This window comes from Pollicipes pollicipes, unplaced genomic scaffold (assembly GCF_011947565.3).
Source record: "Pollicipes pollicipes isolate AB1234 unplaced genomic scaffold, Ppol_2.1 Scaffold_5724;HRSCAF=6776_pilon_pilon_pilon, whole genome shotgun sequence".
In the NCBI taxonomy this organism is placed as follows: domain Eukaryota; kingdom Metazoa; phylum Arthropoda; class Thecostraca; order Pollicipedomorpha; family Pollicipedidae; genus Pollicipes; species Pollicipes pollicipes.
The window spans coordinates 348,706-368,386 of NW_023596746.1; the positions used below are offsets into that span (position 1 = coordinate 348,706).

The window sequence follows — 19,681 nt, forward strand, 5'->3', positions numbered from 1 at the left end:
GCAGCGCTAAAGCCGAATATGATGATACGAATTCGATCAGGTCAGGGGATCAAAGATAAGAGCGTGAGGCAAGGTGGAGATCGCGTTCGACATGGGTTGTTTCACGCGCGTTTTCTCCGTCATCTCTCCGTCATCTCCGTCTCCGTCATCTCGCCGTCGTCATCTCTCCGTCTTTCTCCGTCTCCGGTCTCCACAGCCTTGCACGGCTGCGATTTTTTTTTATTATTTGCTGTCCGAGAGATGACGGAGACGGAGATGACGGAGAGATGACGGAGAAATATATATATATATATATATATATATATATATATATATATATATATATATATATATGTATATATATATATATATATGTATATATATATATATATATATATATATATATATATATATATATATATGTATGTAGATGTATATCAAATATAGGAACCCATCTTACTGTGCTAAAGGGTGGCATGTTCTGCATCCAAATACATGGAGCTCATTGACTTCCTCCAGATCACGTTAAATCCTGTGACTTTGTACCAAGTGTTTCGGAAAAAGGGAAAATAAACTCAAGCCGGCTGCTAAGTACCCTTAAAACCAAGCACGGACTCGACCCCTAGCTTGTTTACGGCCAGCGGGCTAGGCGATGTAACTAGCTGCTGACTGATGACTAAAGTATATTTTTTATTTTGTTATAAACGAGAACAAAGTATTCTATCACCCCAAAATATGTTAAGAACATGATGCACGAGTTTGATAAGTGTAACACGTTCAATCGTCAGGGGAAATGACACATGCGACGTCGGAGGCATGTAAAATTACCTTCGACAATTGCTCGTAACAATTCACCGGCGCATATACAACTGCTACTCTAAGGCTATGGCACCAAGGCTAATGGAGGTGGAACCTGACCGATCATGGGTGTCCGGCGAGGCCAACAAAGAGGCTCCCAACAACAGGTATAGGGTCCTCGGGGCAAGTGAAAAGAACCTAAGACCAACGTGGTGGGCCCTTAAACGATCGATAGTGCCCCGACAGGCTGACATATAAGGCCGCGGCCAGAGCACAGGACCCTCTGAGCAAACGGGAATTATGCAAGACCATGACTTGATTCCCCTGTGCTATCAAAAGTGCCCGGAAAGGTTTCAAAAATAGCCTGATAGAAGTGAACAATCCTCCGCAAATAAGATCAAAGGGGGGGGAGTCCTCGATCAAAGAAGAGGAGTCCTGAGCATCAAGTGTCTCGGTGCGTTACCTTTTACAAGCCCCAACAACAGCACAAGGTCCTCCGAGGAAGTGGAAAACCCCAATTCTAATATAAAGGGCTCCTCAGCAGCTAAGTGTACGCTTACATATGGCTCCCCAGAAAAAGCGCATAGAGCCTTTCGGGCGAAAGAGCAGAATCGATGGAGGGCCGCTGATTGATCAAGAGTGTCCAGACATGCAAGCAGATAGTGTCCAGGTATGGAAGCATATAGTGTCTCAACAGCAGCGTTGAGGTCATGCGCAAAAACGGAAAAAAACGTTAAGAGATGAAGGGTAACGTGAAGGGTTCCTCGGCGATCAGATTGACCGGGCAAGACGACATGCACGGCCCGGGCAACAGCGTAAGGCCTCTGGAAAGCATAATGAGTCCCACCATTTCCGTTAAGTACCGCCCTTTCAATCAGTAAAGATTTAAATTTGGTCGCTTATAAACGCTTTACTTTCGTTTGCAACCGTTCTATGTCGCCTTTAGCCCCAAATACGTCCAATTTTATTGCATTTTTTTAAAACTAGCAAACTGCGTTTGTCCAGCCGCTTATTCGCCAGTTCCAAGCCTATTAGTTCCCTCTGCATGGTCCATGGGACATGCTCCGGTGCTCCCCCCCCCCCCCTCCCCCTGTCGCCGCCAATGGCCCGAGCAGCTTAGTAGATGAGGCCCGCCAAGAACATAGGGCCATCCATTCAAGCAAGAAGCACTCAAGACGATATGGAGGGACCCAGAATGAGCGAATGCACCAGATCAGGTTAACAGATAGGGCTCCCATCAAGAGTGTAGGGCCTTCCGTTCAAAATTTGAACTATCCACTACACAATATAGAGGGCCCGAATGATCGAGTGCACCAAGGTAAATTACCAGATAGGGCCCCACTCAAGAGGTGGGGCCCTCCATTCATATAGGAAGCACCCAAAACACAATGTAAATGCCCCCAAACGACTGAATGTGCACAACCGGCCTATCAGAAGGGGCTCGACGAGAGCGTAAGGCCCTTAATTCAAATAAAAGGTACTCAAAACCCAGTGCGGAGGACCCCCGAAGGATGGAGTGCGCCTGGGCAGCTTGTCAGATGGCCCCCGACAGGAGCGTAGGGCCCTAAATTGAAACACCAAGAGCTAATGTACAAGGCCCCTGAACAATCCAGTGTAACCGAAGAAGTGAACAGAGGAGGCCCCGACAAGTACGTAAGGTCCTCCACTCAAATAGGAAGCACCCAAGACACAATGTGGAGGCCCCCGAACAATCGAGTGTGCCCAAGTGGGTTAACGGGTGGAGCCCTCGACAAGAGAGTAGGGCCTTCCTTCCAAATGTGAAATACCGACGGCACGCTACAGAGCGTCCCCGAATGATCGGGTGCGCCAGAGCATGTTAACAGGTAGGGCCCCCGTCCAGAGCGTAGGGCCCTCCATTCAAATAAGAAGTACCCAAAACCCAGTGCAGAGAGCCAATGTGCCCAAGGAGATTAACAGATGGGCGCCCGACAAGAGTAAAGGGACCTAAGCAAGTGGCGGAGAAGTAGATGCGCTCTAGACTAATGTAGAAGGCCCATGAGCATATCGTGTGTCGATAGGTTAACCGAGACCGACAGAAAGGGCTCCTGAGCAACCGAGTTTACGCCGGCAGGTTACATATGGGGCCCTATAAATAGCGTACAGAGCCTTTCTGGCGAGCGGAAAGGATCTGTGGAATGCCCCTGATTGACAAGAGCGTCTTGTCACGCTGGCAGAAAGGGCCCGGCAACAGCGCAGGGCCCTCCGAGAAAATACTTAAAATCGGGGGCAAAGTGGAAGGCTGCTTAACGATCAGAAGGACTCTGCAAGTGAGTATAGAGATCCCCGGAAACGGCATAGGGCCCCTGGACAGCGAAATGAGGCTTGAAATATCATCCCACACCATCGGCTTTGCCTCTACGCGCATCAGGTAATCTCGATATTCTTGTAAAGTGAAGTCTCCCGTTATGAGACACCAACTCCTCCACGTAGCCTTCCCGGCTGGCCATGGTCTCCAAGTACTCCATGACAGCCTGTGAGGAGGGAGGCGAACAAAAACCCGATCGCAGTCGCAAAACTGGCCATCGCAGTCGCTGGCCATCACAATCACAAAACGTCTTTGCGCTACACCGTTCTCCAACGGCCCTATGAAGTCGATTCCCACGATAGACCAGCTAGCTCCTGGAAGCGGTACTGGTGTGAGCGGAACGTTGCGTGCGATAGCGGAGCGGATATAGTCAGACATAGCAAATGCCTCATAGAGCTTCCCGTGCTCTTCCAACTCTGAGTTCATTCTCGACCACCAATACAGTTCCCTCATTCTCCGCCTTGTCCGCATCATACTTGGTGTCCATCGCGTGCCGCTTCGATGGGCCGTCTCTTTAATACGTCTGAAACACCAACATCTGCCCCTTCAGGATCACGTCGTCAACCACCAGCAGTTCCACTCGACAGCGGCAGTACGGCTGCAACAGCAGGACAGTCTCGGTAACGAGTCGGCCACCTATCAGAGATCTGCATCTGTAGCCCCTGCAGCACTGGATTCTGCTCGACCGCCCTCTTGAGCTCCGTCCGGTCCACCGCCACCTTCCGCTCCATGTGGTCGATGACTGCCGCTGCACTCAGCTGCCCATCATCCGCGGTAAGATATATTGCTGTGGGTAGTCTGGAGAGGCCGTCCACAGCACTGCTGTTGCCCATCAGAAACCGCGCCGTGAAGTCGCACACCAGCAATCGGCTCGCCCAGCGAGAGATCCGCATGTTGGCCCTTCCTGCTCCCTCTGCCGTCAGCAACATCTGCAAAGTATGCTGTTGCTCTGGGTTGGTGATTTGTATATAAGATGTTATTCCGGGTCCGTGTTTGGTCTGCCGGATGTCGCTAATGGTCGGTCATTGGTCTGTAAGATTTCGCTCCAGGTAGGCTATTGATCTCTAGGGTGTCACTCATGGTCGGTCTTGGGTCTGTAAGATACCACTTTCGAGAGGTTGTTTGGCCTGCCGTATGACGCTCCTGGTCAGTGTTTGGTTTGTCAAAGTCGTTTTGAGTTTGTGTGTGGTCTGTCAGATGTATTCCAGGTTCCAGGCAAGTATTTTGGTCTATCGGATGACACTCTGTCAGATGTCGTTCCTGGTCGGTGTTTGGTCGATCAGATATCGTGCTGGGTTAGTGTTTTGGTCTGTCAGATGTCGCTACGATTCGGTACTTGGGTGTTACGTTTTTCTACTGATTGGTCCCTAGTTTTTAAGATGCCGCCCCGTGTATGTGTTTGAACTGTCAGATGTTGCTCTGTGTTGGTGTCTATGAGATGTCATTCTTGGTTTGCGTTTGGCTGTAAGATGTTGCGCTCGGATGGTAATTTTCTGTCAAATGCCACTTGGGACCAGTATTTTGTCAACCAGATGTAACTTTAGAGTAGTGTTTGGTCTCACAGATATCGCTTCGGCGTTTTTGGTCTTTCGAATGTCGCTCCTGGTCGGTATTGGTTCTCTCAGATGTCGCTTTGGTTAGTGTTTGGCTTGTTGCATTTCGCTCCTGGTCGGTCCCTGGTCTGTAAGAGTACGCTCTGGCTCGGCGCTTGGTCTGCCGGATGTCGCTACTGGTCGCTTAAGATGTTCTTCCGGTTTGGTACTTGTTCTGTGAAATGTCGTTTCTGGTCGCTGTTTCGTCTTTGAGATTTTGCAATGGGCTACTTTTTAGTCTGGCGGATGTCGTTCCCAGTCAGGGTTTTGTCTTTCAGATGTCACTCCTCCACGGTCCTTTGTCTTAAGATGTTGCTCCAGCTCGGTATCTGGGCAATCGAACGTGTGTCGACGTTTGTGTTTGATCTGTCAAATGACGCTCTTTGTTGGTGTTTTGTCTTAAGATGTCGCTTTTGGTTGGTGATTAGTATGTCACATGACTCCGGAACTTTATTTGGTTTGTCAGATTTTGTTTTGGTGCTGTTTTTGATCTATTATTTGTCGCTACAGGTCAGTTTTTGGTCTATCATGTCGCTCATCGCCAGTCCTTGGTCTGTAAAATGCCGCTCCGAGTCGTGTTTGGCCGGTCGCTCTTGGCTTTGGGCTGTTGATTTGTATGTGTGATATCGCTCCGGATCGGCTATTGGTCTGTCAGATGTCGCTCATAGTCGGGTATTGTTCCGTCAGATGTCGCTTTGGGTTAGTGTTTGGTCTGTCAGGTCTCGTCGTGAGCAGCGTTTTAGTCTGCAAGATGCCTCTCCTGATCGATTTTTTGTTTCTGAGATGTTTCTCCGGGAAGATGTTTGGCCTATCGGACGACGCCTGTCAGATGTCGCTCTTGGTTAGTGGTTTCTCTGTCAATCGTGATTTTCATATGGCATTTTTTCTGTCCATGTCTCTCCGGGTCGGTTTTTGTCCCATGAGATGTCGCTGCTGGTCGGTGTTTAGTCTGTCAGATGTCGCTCTGGGTCATTTTTTCGCCAGATGACGCTTTTGATTGATTGTTTGTCTGTGAGATGCCCTTCCTGGTAGGCTTTTGGCTGGTCGGATGTCATTCTGCGTTGATGTTTGGTCTGTCAGATATCCCTCCTATTCGGTGTTTCTCAGATGTCGCTGCTGGTCATGTTTTGTCTGTTAGATGTCGCTCTCCGTTGCCGTTTTGTCCCCCAGATGTTACTCTTAGATGACGATTTCTCCTTCAGATGACGCTCCGGGTTGGCTTTTGGCCTCTCAAACGGCGCTCCTGGTCGGTGTCTGGTCTAGCAGTTGCCGCTCTGGGGCAGTGTTTTGTCTTTCAGGTGTCGCCCCTGATTGATCCTTAGTCGGTAAGGTGTCGCTCCTGGTCGGTATTTGGTCCGTCAGATGTCCCTCTTGGGTAGTGTTTGGTCTGTCAGATATCGCTACGTGTCAGTCTTTGGTCAATCAGATGTCTCTCCTAATCGTTCCATGGATTGTAAGATGTCGCTCCGGGTAGATGTTTTCCTGTCGGACGGCTTTTCGCTTTGGTGTCTGTCAAATGTCTCTTTGGGTTAATTATTTGTGTGTCAGCTGTCGCTTTTGTTCCGTTCTTGATCTGTAAGATGTCGCTCCGGGTCGGTCCTTGGCTTATTGGACTTCGCCTGCTTTGGTGTTTGGTCTGTTAGATGTTTCTCTTGACCGGTCCCCCGTCTGTCAAATTAAGCTTTGGGAGCGTCTTCGGCCTGTCGTATGCTGTTCTTGGTCCGTTGTTTGTCTGTCAGGGTTCACTCCGAAGTTGTGTTTGGTCTGTCAGGAGTCACTCCGGTTGAGTATTTTGTCTGTCAAATATCGCTCCAGGTCGGTCCTAAATCTGTGAGATGTCGCTCCAGATAGGTCCTTGAATTATCAGAGTTTGCTCTGGGTTAGTGCTTGGTTTTTCACATGTCACTCCAGATCAATGTTTCGTCCATTAGATTTCGATCCTGGTCTGTCCTTAATCTGCAAGATGTCGCTCGGGTTTGGTGCTTGGTCTGTCAGGTATCGCTCCTGTTCGGTGTTTGGTCTCTCAGATCTCGCTCTGGGCTAGTGCTTGATCTATCAGATGTCGCCACGGGCAGTATTTTGCTTGTTATTTCGCTCTTGGGGTTTCCTTGTTCTAAAATATGCCACCCCTGATTGATCGTTAGTCTGTTAGATGTCGTTCCTGGTTGGTGTTTGGTTGGTTGGACGTCGCTCGTCGTACTGGTCGGGGTTTTAATCTGCAAACTGTCTCTCTTGGTTAGTCCTTCTTCTGTACGATCTCACTCTGGGAAGGTGTTTGGGCTCTGGGAAATCGCTGCGCATTAGTGTTTGGTCTGTCAAATGTCGCTTTGGATTGGTAATTGTGCCGTCCGATTTCGCTCTGGGATGGTGCTTCATATGTCAGATATCGCTAGGGTTCATTTCTTTTTTTTAATTTCTGATGTACCTCCTGATCTGTGCTTGGTCCGTCAGATGTCGCTCTGTGTTAGTGTTTCTTCTTTGAGATATCACTACTGGTCGATGTTTTGCCAGGTCTGTCAGATAACGCTTGAAATGAGTGTCTGTCAGATGTCACCTTTGGTTGGCGTTTTAACTGTCAGATGTCGCTTTCGATTGTTGATATCTCCGTCAGATGTCGTTCGATGTAGGTTTTCGGCCTGTCAGGTGTCGCTCTTGTTCGGTCGGATCTTGCTCCTGGTCGGTTCTTGGTTTGTAAGATCTGTTCCTGGTGGAGTTTGGCCTGTCGGACGTCACTCCGCGTTGGCGTTTGTTCTGTCAAATAAGGGTCTGGTTCGGGATTTACATGTCAGATGTCGCTCTATGTAGGAGCTTGTATGTCGAATATTACTCCAGGACAGTTTTTGGCAAGTCAGATGTCGCTTTTGGTCGGGTTTTGGTCGGTCAGATGCCGCTTTAGCGTAATGGTCTGTAATATGTATCTGCATGCTAGTGCTTGGTCTTTAAGATACCTCTCTTAGCCGGTCTTTGGTCTGGAAGGTGTCGCACCGGTTGGATGTTTGGTCTGTCGGACGGTGCTCCGCTTTTGCGTCTGTCAGATGTCGCTCTGGGCAACTGCTTTGCCTGCCAGGCGTCTCTCCTGATTAATCGTTTGTCTGTAAGGTGTCGCTCCTGATTAATCGTTTGCCTGAAAGATGTCGTTCCTGGTTGGAGTTAGAATGGTCGGAAGTCGCTCCACGTTGATGTTTAGTCTGTTAGATGTCGCTCCTGAATGTTGCCAATGTCGCTCCTGGTTGGTGTATTGTCTGTCAGATGTCGTTCTGGGTTAGTATTTCGTCTTGTAGATGTCGCTCCGGTTCAGCATTCAGCCAATAAGACGTCGATTGTATTTGGCTTTTGTACTGTCATATTTCACGTCTTACATGTCTTACAAACATTTTGCCTGTTCGACACAATGTGTGTCGCTCCGGATCGGTGTTTAGACAACGGGACGTCAATCCATGTTGGTATTTGCTCTGCGAGATGTTGCCTTAGGTTATTATTCGGTCTTTCAGAAGCTAATCTTAACCAGTGTTTTGTCTCCCAGATGTCGCTCTTAGTCTGCGCTTGCTTTGTAAGATGCCGCCTCAGGAGGTGGTTGATATGTAAGGGTTCACTCTTGGTCGTTGTTTGGCCTCTCAAAGTTTGATCTGGGTTAGTGTTTGGTCTGTCAGATGTCGTTCTGGCTTGGTGATTTGTATGTCAGCTATCGCTATGAATCGGTGTTTGACCTGTCATATTTCGCTCCTCGTTGGGGTTTGGTCCATCGGATGCCAATCTGGGTTAGTATTTTGCATGCCAGATGTCGCTCTCGGATGGCGACTTGTCTTTTAGAGGTCGTTCCAGGCCTGCTACATATTATCGGATGGTCATTTGTCTTTTAAAGGTCGTTCTTTGGTCTGCTAGATATTTCTCTACGTTGATGTTTGGTCTTTCAGATCTCGCTCCGGGTCGGTGTCTAGCCCTTTAGATTTTGCTCGGGGTTAGTGTTTGGTCCTTCATTTTCAGATATCGCTGCTAGTCAGCGTTTGGTCCGAAAGATGACTTTCCTGGTCGGTTTTCGGTCTGTAAGATGGTGCTGCGGGAAGGTGCCTCACCGATCGGACGGAGCTCCGCGTTGGTGTCTGTCAGATTTGGCTCTTGGCTGGCGATTTTTTTGCAGATATCGCTATTGGATGATGATTTGTCGGTCGAATGTCGCTCCCGGTCAACTTTTGGTGTCTCAGACGTCGCTTCTGATCGGTGTTTTGTCGGTCAGATATCACTCCGGGTGATTAATTTGTTTGTCAGATGTCGCTCCCGATTGATTGCTGGTTTGTTAGATGTCGTTCCTCGTTGGTCTTTTAGCCGGTCTGGTGTCGCTCTGCGTAATCGTTTCATCTGTTCATTATGTTTAGGCTCGAATTTTGGTTGTGCGACGTCGCTCTGGGCAGGTAATTTTTATGTTAGATGCAACCACGGGCCAGATTTTGGCATTTCAGATGGCGCTCCTGATCGGTATTTGGTCCATCAGATGTCGCTTTGGGATAGTGTTTGGTCTGTCAGATGTCACTACGCGTCGGTGCTTGGTCTGTCAGATGTCCCTCCTAGTCGGTTCATGGATTGTGAAATGTCGTTCCGGATAGATGTTTGGGCCTGTCGGACGGTGCTCAACTTTGGTGTCTGTCAGATATCACTTTGGTTCAGAGGTTTGTCTGTCAGATGTCCCGTTTGTTCGGCTATTGGTATTAGCATATATATATATATATATATATATATATATATATATATATATATATATTGTTCGGCTACTGGTATTTCGGCTGATTAGTTTGGCCTATCAGACATCGACCTATTTGATGTTTGATCTGCCATATGTCCCTCTTGGTTCGCCCTTCGTCTGTAAGACTTTGCTTTGGGAAGGTCTTTGGCCTGTCATATGTCCTTCTTGGTGTTTTTTTTTTATCCGTCAGTGCTCAGCCTGGGTTTGTGTTAAATCTGTCAGATGTCGCTCGCGGTTATCATTTGGTTTGTCAAAGTTGCCCTGCGTTAGTGTTTGGTCTTTCAGGTGTCACTCCAGGTCAGCGTTTTTTTCCCGTTAGATATCACTGCCGGTCTGTAGTTAATGCAATGTCGCTCCAGGTCGGAGTTTGGCCTGATGATGTCGATGTCACTCCCGGTCAGTGCGTGATTTCTCAGATGACGCTCTGGGTTAGCGCTTAATCCGTCAGATTTCGCTGTGGGTCGGTATTTGGTTTGCTGTGTCGCCTCAGGGTGTCCTTGTTCTAAAATATGTCATCCCTGATTGATCGTGGGTCTGTAAGATGTCGTCCCTGGTTGGTGTTTGGCTGGTCGGACGCCGTTCGTCGCACGGGTCAAGGTTTTGGTCTCTGAGCTGTCTCTCCCGATCGGTTCTTGCTCTGTATGGTGACGCTTCAGGAAGATTTTTGGTCTATGTGACGACGCTCCGCGCTGCTGTTTTTTTTTTCAGATTTTGCTTCTGGTCGGTGTTTGGTCTATGTTATGTGGTTTTGGGTCAGTGTTTTGTCTGTCATATGTTTTACCTGACTGCTCATTGGTCTTTAACATGCCGTTTCCTTTTTTTTGCTGCTCGGGCATGGCTTCGTACTGGCTTTTGTTCTGTCAGATGCCGCCCCTGGTCGGTGTATATGTAAGGTAAGTTATGAACGGCTCTGTACTGCAATGGCCCGACGTGGCTTAAGCGTTTTTTTTAAGGGGAAGTTGGTGACCAGAGGCCACCAGTGTCAAAATGACAGATGAAATAGTAGCTGCATTATATATTGGTAGAGGTTTCGAGGAAATCGGTCCAGGGGCTCAGTAGTTTGCACTGCTGCTTTGTTATCTCTATATCTGTATATCCATGAAGTGTTGTATTCGGTTTTTCACATGAAGATAACAGTGTGAGGTTACGAATATCGCAAGGGCCGACAAAATCTTCCTTTGACGAAGGATAGCTCTCATTTTCGAGACGGTTCGAAAGAAACCGCTGAGTTTTACATGCGCCCACTTGGATGCTCGCTCGGGTGGGGGTCGATTTGAAGGCCTCCACCCTGAGCAATCAAAAACTGAAAGAGCTAGAGACACAAAATTCACAGTGATTATTTGATCGTACGTGAATTCACTTGCGTCAAATTTTAGGCTCCTAGGTTCGTAGCTTCAGGTCAAACAGGGCAAACTCTCGGCTGGTGTCGAAAGTGCCCCAGAACCTAGATATTTGTTTTAAGCAAAAAGTCACTGATGCTGAGCTAAGGCCGGTGACCTTGCTTGACCTTTCAAAGGTCATGGCGAGCAGAATCACACAAGACTGCTTTGAGCTCTCCATGTGAATAGGGTCAAAGATATTAGGCTAGGCGGTCTGTTCCTGAAAACAAAATGTTGACCTCCATCAATTTTGGTCAGTGACCTATTTTGACCTTTCGGAAGGCCATGAAATATGTGTAATGCGGTTCCTGTAGTCAACAAATTCGAAGTACGCACCAGAAACTACCGCATGCAGCAAGCGCTAGAGTTATACAACGGGTTGATTTTTACTTTGGTCTGACCTTTATACCTGACCCTAGGTCAATATAATTTGTCCATTCAATTGTTGTGTGGCCTAAGAAACTATCACAGAGATGTATGGCTGTGTTTAACACTCCGTTGTTGCGCCAAATTGAATGATTCCCTAGAAATTATCGTCGCTGAATCCATGGCCTGACGTTGACCTAGTATATGTCAGGGACCTTGCAAGGTGCATCTAATTTTTTGACATCAAATGATCTGATATTCACTTGTCTACTGTTTGCGAAATTTGGTGTAGCTGCACCGCGCCGTTTGGATTCCATTCCGGAAAAACCTTCGGGGAGTCAAATTGAACCACGCTTGAGCGCGTTGGATAGATGCATGAAAGGCTTCAAAGTAGTATTTTAGAAGGCACCAAATGCGGTGACTGTTACCATAGTGGCGCAAACAATACAAATCGGTCGTTGGCTGCCGGCAGTTGCAGCCGCCGTGGTCTTGTGGCCGAGGGTGCCTGTTATTGTGAGTAAGGGCCATCGTAGCATGAATTTAATTCCGGTTGTAGCATTGTAAGAGGGCAGTAACTGGCTTGAAATGTGTGAAATATGGCCATGAGAAGTGCGGGACAATGCACGATCTCTTGTGAGGTTCCCCTCAGCAGGATTGCGTATTGCCCAGTGGAAGTGGAACAGTGGTGAGGGCGTAGCCCTCATTTTTCAGTTGTTCTTGCGATGCAGGCTTTGGAAAGACAGCTAATCTTACAGCTAATCTAACACACTACTGCAAGCATATCCAGCATAGCAGCAGCATCACTGAAAATAATTTAGGGTATGTGTGCCATAGTATAGTGTTCAGAGTTGGGCTCCCAGTTGCCGCCAATGTTAGTGCATGGAGGGCCAATATTTCAAGGAATTATGATGTTGCAAGAATGATTGTAGTCAAGGATAATTCCAAGACACTTCCCACTGAAAAATCATCAAAGACTGTGTGCAATTGGGTGTGGCATGAACAGCTCACAGAAGTGAGGGATTAAGTGTATCAGTGGTGCATGGGCCTACAGTTCAGGGGATTGATTTTTTCAGACTGGGGTTTGGGGTATTACATCATACAAGCTGATAGATGTGTTGCTTGTGGTGGCTGAACATCATGCTTAAACTCAATGCTTGGGGCAAATGTTTACCACCTTCTCAGCTTTTCAAAGTAATGAACATGTTGTTTGGCTTAGTGATTTGATGTTATAGCTGGGCTACTTTCCATGTGATGCAGGCTTCCATACCTTTATATCAAAATGCCTGATGTATTTATGGCCACACCTGTGGATGGTGTTATGCCACACATTGATTTCATTTGGCTCAAGTTACCACATTTTTGTTTGCAGTTTTGACTGGATGCTGATTAAAAACTAAGTTCAAGCATACCCATCCTTATTCACCTGTTTAAGGGTGTAGAAAACCTGACAGGTCAGTGAAAGTTTCAGTTGAGAGAGGAAGATTCTGAGGGATAGCAATGAAGTAATATTGCATGGCATACAGCTTTCTGGCTGAAACCCAAAAACAAAATTTGTCTTCATTATTCATTTTTCACTTTGGAGGACAAGTCAAATGCATTGTTTGCTGCTTTAACACATGATGTTTTACCAAAAAAAGACATGATCAGATGGCCTGTCTCCCGTTTTATAATTTTATCACTCATAATTGGCCCAAAAGGGGAGTAAACAACATTGTGTACAACATTGAACAGATGTTTGCAATGAACAGCATACATGCCCAGTGATATGGAAGACATTTTAACAGTGGCTGATTAGATAATTTTGTTAGTAGCATTTTTGGGTTAAGTGACTTAGTGCCTTACACAGAGAGAGTGTCAACATAGTTTGGAAATGTGTCCAAGAAGCATGGCTCCACAGTTATGGACTTTTGGCATAAGTCTGACTTTCAGTGGATATCAAGTCATGATGGTCTTATTGTGGCATTCACTTTGACACTTCTTCAAGCTTGGGATTCTTAAACAACCCCAGTTCACGTTCACAGAACGGAAGATGGCAGATGACGGCGAGGCTAAGAAAGAGGAAGGAGAGAAGAAAGTTGTCCATACCTATCCACTTTGTCGGGTAAGTGGCCCCAATGCTTGACAGCATTGGTATTGCTACATTAAGATGGGGTTTAGTTTTCGGAGAGCTTGAGTTATGGACCCCCTACAAGCTGGCACCGGGCTTGCAGCTGCTACTTCCAGCGGCCATTCACCTTCCTTTCACTTCTGTACTGGCATGTACTTCATTTTGCACCTTGTTCCCTGTTCATGCTCTATCATCCTAGGTAATATGTTAGGCAATCTCAAGTTACATTATCAATGGTGGTAAGGGCACAGTTGCAAAAGGTCTCCATGCCCGTGAGAAACCTTTTGGATTTCAAATGAATTATTTGGGAGCTCTTATTGGTGTTTTCATCATTGCGACATTGCGGAGTTTGGAATCCACGTGTTTGTTCTGTAACCCTGGCAACATTGGTATCCGTGGGTGATTGCGAAGCCTTCTAAAGCACTGCCCAAGTGCTCTGAAGCGTGAAATTCCATCAACGTGAGATGCTACGGTCAGTAAAAGCGGGAGGATCCAGTGGCGCCGTCAACATACTGTGCCCTGGAGGACAAAACACTTACGAGCCGTACGACCGCAATATTTACGTCGTCATCGGCTTTGCCGTGGCAACTGGTATTGGCTTATTTCAATCTTCTGCTGTAGTCGGCTTACTGTGCCATGATTTTGCGTGAATGTAATGTAACACAGACTGATCACCGAGACGGTGAATGACTGATGCAAAAGGATGACTCCTGTCTTCTTCTTCAGCAATCGGATATGCCTGAAGAGATGCGCGGAGAAGTGATGGAACTGTGCGTCACGGCATGCGAGAAGTATTCCACCAACAACGAGGTACTCACCCATGTTACACTTAATGGTGTAACTTGTAACCTCACCCCGGTGATATAATGGCGCGTTCAGCTGCAATCAAGGCCAGTGCTTCTAATTTGCCCCCTTTCTTTCGTCCGAATAAAGGTGGATGTGATGATGCTTTACCGCATCAGGCCTATGGCAAAAGAGATAGGTGGTAAGCCATCAGGAAACCGATTCCAATTCTGGTTGGAATTAGAAGCGATTTAGGGAGAAATAAAATATAACGTATTGTTGGGTGGAGAGAGCTGCGTGGTAAGCTTGATAGGTCGAGTAGAGTTGCACGAGGTGTAATTTCGGGAGACATCTATGTGTTGGCTCAGAAAATGAACAGGATAATGACAGCACATGAGTAAAACTATAATGACGACTGGCACTTGAATTAGATCGGTCACCTAACAGAGTCTTAAATAAATTTAGAAAGCAGCCGCCTGCACGGAACCCTTAAAAAACTTGAGCCAATGGCAAGGTGTTTCCTCCATTGCATGGGCAGAATGCTACGGCGTCCTCCCCTCGTATATGAAATATGTATCTTGTTGCCAGATGTTAGCTCTGCATTGCGATAGGTGTGCAAAGCTTCGCCCATAGCATGAACCCTAATGGGAAACACATTGGGTGTTTCCAGTTTGGCAGCATGCTGGTCCACAGTGTTACGACGGAGGACAAAGCGCACAAGTTGCAGTGCTGGGATATTGCGTGTTTTGTGAGAACGGGGAGGGAGATGTTGACTTCTGTTTTTTATTGCGATTTACCGATCGTATTTTACCGATGTTTTTACCGATTTACTGAAGTTACACTTAAAGATGTTATCATACGAGCCAGCTCCATAGGACGCGAGTCTATGACCAAGCCGCATCACCTGGGTCGTAATCAACTCAAAAACGCGTTGTGCTGTTAGTCCATAGCTTTTATATAAAGAACAAACGTGACGATAATTCAGGTGTTCTGGATTTCTTCAAGGTGGAAGTCCGTTTTTGGGAGCGTTATCTTTTGCTTAGAAGGAAAAACAGGACTATAATATTCGATAGGCTCAATCCCTAGTGTACTGTATTGCAAGAATTGCCGCTTCCGAAGTCATGGCAGATGGTTTAGAACAAGCTGACTACTTGTGATTTAAACATCCATTTTTCATCTTCAGCAAATGTCTATTGCCTGAACCATGATCACTCTTGCTTTTTGTTTCTATATCTCTATAAGAAAGCATTACCAGGTGGTGCTAGTCTCCTATTCGGCCTGTCATGCTGCCCAAACCCTGTAGACTTATTACAACGTAAAGAGAAACTACTGAGAATAGAGAGACAGCTTATGAAGAAGAAAATGATACCACGATTTTTTACGTGTCCAACGTAATTACATTAATTTCGGAAGTGACGTTTGAAAATTTGAAAACCAGCGTATAGCTTTTCGGCGTCACTAACCCATGCGAATATGGGCCGAGTGCTATGCGCCTATTATCGTCCTGAATGACACCAGTATTTTGCCCGCGGTTAGTGTCAGGCCCCAAGGCAGTGGAGGTACACCAGACTGGACACCACTTTCTTGCGGTATTGATATGATAGTGGATGCATGCGGTCTGGATGTGTCTTGCACTGTCTTCCACTTCTACGTGTCTTAAAGTGAGGGTGTCGCACACCTTAAATCGCCTTGCACTGAATTTCCATGTGTATCATTTTAGCTGGAGCGTTCTACCGAACAAAATGCGCATGTTACTCCGTGTTCTATGTTCGCTACACGTTTGCCGTGTTTTCAGAGTGCTGCGCGGATGATCAAAGAAACTATGGACAAGAAGTACGGCCCCGCATGGCACACCGTGGTGGGCGAGGCGTTCGGGTTTGAAGTCTCCCATGAATGCAAAAACCTCCTGTACATGTTCTTTGGTGGTAATATGGGTATTTGCGTGTGGAAATGCAGCTGAACCTAGTTTCATGTGTGACTGTGTGTCATTTCATGAGCGTATGTTGGCGCGCTATGGGAGCATAATGCATACTTATCGACAGTGGATCGTTCTTTCCCGCGAAGATGGCTCAACATGGAACGGAGCATGTCGTAGCGGACTTTTATCAAATGACCTCGCCACATTGTTTTCACGACGCTGTGGTTCTGTGATATTGGATGTTCCTAGTTTACGTTTTGAGCTTTGTTCGTTTTCCAACGCCCAATGTTTATAACTTGACAAAGTGCAGCGTATATCGTTTCATCCGTCCACAGCATGATTGATGCGAACTGTTCACAAATAAAGATGGGCTGGATGGTAATAGCATATCTTGCCTCTTCTCTCTGCCCCAGCACAACCGCACTGGCATAGTGGAGAAGGAGTCATTGGTCGAAGAAAGCGTGTCGCGCGCCATCTCTCATTGTATTATGCATGGCTGACGGTCCGGAAGGGAGAACGTCCTCTAAAACCTTTGATCGATTGATGTGGCGCTCTCGAGAAAAACGCGGAAGATCTTTTACCGACATTTTCTAATTTTTGCTTTAATTGGTATTTGTTGCCAAGAAATATTTGTCATTCACGTAAAAGACCGACGACAGTGCAGTGGCGAGACTTATTTTCAGACATGGGCCTGTGCTACGGCCCAGACGAGAGACCTGTATACCATAAGGTATAAGGTGCAAGGTGCAATTCCGCGTCATCTGCACGTGGGTACATTGGTTCCTGGACCCCGTACACCGATGCTTAATGCATATAGCGCCGTTTTCATGTGATTTTGTGTGTGACCAAGGGAGGGTGGATTAGTGAAGCCCAGCACAGCATTTTAAAAGCATACCTCGCCTGGAGTAAGCTCTGGCAGGACAAATGGGTCCGCGCTCTAGACTCCAGCGATATAAGCTCCAGTTGGTTGCTCTGGGGCTCCACGGCCTACTTTTTTCTAACTCGTAGGTCTCATCTGTCAAAGCACTGCCTCATTGAAGCTGTGCACCTCATTCCACTCGAGAAATTTCGTGGAAGTGACAATATGCCTGCTGCTCCGTTGGCGCTCCCTGACGCTGGTTAAAAAGCTGCCGATTCACAGGACATGATCGGTGACAAAAATGGCTCGTGCGAGCATTTGTGGACCAGATCAAGAAAAAGATAAAAGTTACGACACACCATCACAGTTAAACGAAACTCAAAGGTTGGTATTGGTTTATACTCGCTAGCGCTTCCAGCGTGAGCTTTTGTATAGCATATGTCGAAACATTGATGTTTCGCCATATGAGCAAGTTGAGGCACAACATGTTCCCAAACAGGAGCGTAAATCACGATAGCCTTTAACACATGGCAGAAGTATGCTGCAAAGCAGGCTTCACCAGTGCCAACGTCACCGATTCCCCTTTATTCCCCTTTTTATTTAGATTAATTCCCCTCGGACCAGTGCTTTTCACAGATTTTTCAGCCAAGATTCACTTCACATGCTTAAAATATAAAATGACAAATAACTGCCTTATTTCTAGCCGTAATTATTGTTGCTGACCTCAGCATCTTGTAACGAAAGCAATCAGTCTGCTGACTTCTACGCGGGGTTCTACGTCATCGTGTCATTTGAAACAGGTGGCTTTGGATGTTCGCCGCATGGTTAGGAATTGAGTTCAGTGCAAGGCTGTAGGCTGCCGTTGGTTGTGTTCGTGTCGTGTGAAGCTCACAGGTTTTGAGAAAGTGGCTTATCGTGGGCTTTTTCACACGGAGTGTCCCACCTTTTGGGGCATATTCCAAAAATCCGCTGCAGTAAAACCTCAGGACAAGCTGCGTCTAATAAAAACACTGGGTAGTACCACGACAGTACCATCGAGACATCTTAAGGACATCAATCTTAATATATTTTCGTAGATAAGACAGTAGTAATAGCCTTATTCCTCGGAGAAAAACCAGGAGAACTGGGATATAGCTGCGTTAATATTTCGGCAACATGGCGTTATCGAAACGACAGATAACATTAACATACACATAGCGAAACATAAATATACACATAGCAAAGCGTTAACATACACAAAGCGAAACAAACTTTTGCTATTTTGCTACATACACACACGCATGTATATATATATATATATATATATATATATATATATATATATATATATATATATAGGAAAACATTCCACCTTCTTGGTGCTGTCACTTATTGTCATATCAGACGCGCACGGTTTGATCAATGATACTAGTTTCTCAAAATCCTTCTGATTAGCTCAGAAGTTCGATTTGAAGTAGATGGCCCTGCTGGAGAAATCTTATCTGACTTCCCGCTCACCACTAAGAAAGCAACAAACATCATGTGTCTTGCTTTTCCAACGTGCGTGTTTTATAATGTTTGCAACACGCTCACATGTCTCACTCAATGTTTATGTAATGGATGTGACGAAAGGCTGAAACGCTCCGTTTGTACGAGAAGATATGCGAACATGAAGCTACTATCCCGCAAATTCGAGGTGTTATACCATGGCGTTGAGTTCTCCCCAACGGCGTTCGCCAATACGGCTCTCTTCGAGGTGCACTTTGGTTTAGGGAATCGGAGTATCGCATGATCCATGTGACGCACTGGTTCAAACTCAACTAACCAACCTTTCGGCAACAGGCCTTTGCCCGCTGGGCCAATCACAAACGCTGCCATATTTTCGCCGGGGGAGGTGCGCCCGGTGGTTGTGAAGACGATGGTGGTCGCGACTGCAGGAAAAAAACTGGTCCGGCCCATTTTGGCCTCTAACGGGCGTAAACTGCGAATGGGGGAAAAATTCAAAATGTATTAAAACTGCGCCAGTGAAAGCACCAGTTTCATATACCACTCAAGCATGGAAACTCGGATGTCTGCAAGAACAGCGTAAAACTTATCCTGACAACCCATGCCGGAACAGGCAATCGAGACGTTGGTATCGCCTCTGGTAATGCGACCCTCCCGACCGACGGGAAAGCCACGTGATTATTCCGCCTGCACACGACACTAAATAGCCTGAGGATACGAACACGAATAGACATCTGAAAGCTGACGCGAGATGGCCGTGAGTGGGACGTCGAGCAGAGCTGGCTGGGGTAGAAACATGGTTGAAAAACCGGGGCCAATGTCTGTAAGGTTGGGACTTATGGCCTCGTGCATTACCGCTACAGATATATAGCCTTGTACTACAGTACTAGTAGATATGTATAGAGTCGGTATGGCCCAGTAAAACTATGGCGGCCAATAATGGCTTATATACTAAAATATATAGCTATCATATGATGCACAGGGCTTCAACATCTTGAAAGACTTAACTCGCAATTTATACACAGTTTGCGAAAATCAACAATCACGCAAAAGGACCATAAACTTTGCAATGAAGAACATCGTCTTGCATGCGCCCAGAATCGCCCAAGGATCTGGAAATACGTATGCACGACATGGCACATGAAAATGTTAAAAGAAGGAAGAAACCCAGCGCTGGTATGAACTGTTGACCGCGTAATCTGGACTTAAAATAAATAGAATTGATTTGCGCATACAATCCTGTCAGTGATGCAGTTTAACTCCCTAGTGGTATTTAGACTAATAACATGACCTAACAATTCATTAGCTCGTGTTTTCAAAATTTGTTGCTAATATGGGACGTTCATTATTG

At 46.5% G+C, this 19,681-nt stretch overlaps 1 protein-coding gene across 2 annotated transcripts; it reads left to right on the forward strand.

The window, feature by feature from the left end:
- The first annotated feature begins 11,719 nt into the window (after positions 1-11,719).
- On the forward strand, positions 11,720-16,352 carry LOC119102602 (dynein light chain 4, axonemal). 2 transcript variants are annotated; one of them, XM_037226040.1, is made up of 5 exons: positions 11,721-11,738; positions 12,548-12,629; positions 13,200-13,279; positions 14,012-14,095; positions 15,864-16,352. In XM_037226040.1, exons 3-5 carry the CDS (start codon positions 13,208-13,210, stop codon positions 16,026-16,028), a joined length of 321 nt encoding a protein of 106 aa, XP_037081935.1. In that variant the 5' UTR covers positions 11,721-11,738; positions 12,548-12,629; positions 13,200-13,207; the 3' UTR covers positions 16,029-16,352. The 2 variants fall into 2 exon arrangements, with proteins under 2 accessions (XP_037081937.1, XP_037081935.1); XM_037226042.1 differs by lacking the exon at positions 12,548-12,629 and having other exon boundaries at positions 11,720-11,738.
- The last annotated feature ends 3,329 nt before the right edge of the window (positions 16,353-19,681 follow it).

Coding starts and splice junctions, on each gene's coding strand:
- LOC119102602 (XM_037226042.1), top strand. CDS start 13,208: ATGGCAGATGACGGCGAGGCTAAGAAAGAGGAAGGAGAGAAGAAAGTT. Junction 13,280..14,011: donor ATACCTATCCACTTTGTCGG/GTAAGTGGCCCC, acceptor CTTCTTCTTCAG/CAATCGGATATGCCTGAAGA. Junction 14,096..15,863: donor AGTATTCCACCAACAACGAG/GTACTCACCCAT, acceptor CCGTGTTTTCAG/AGTGCTGCGCGGATGATCAA.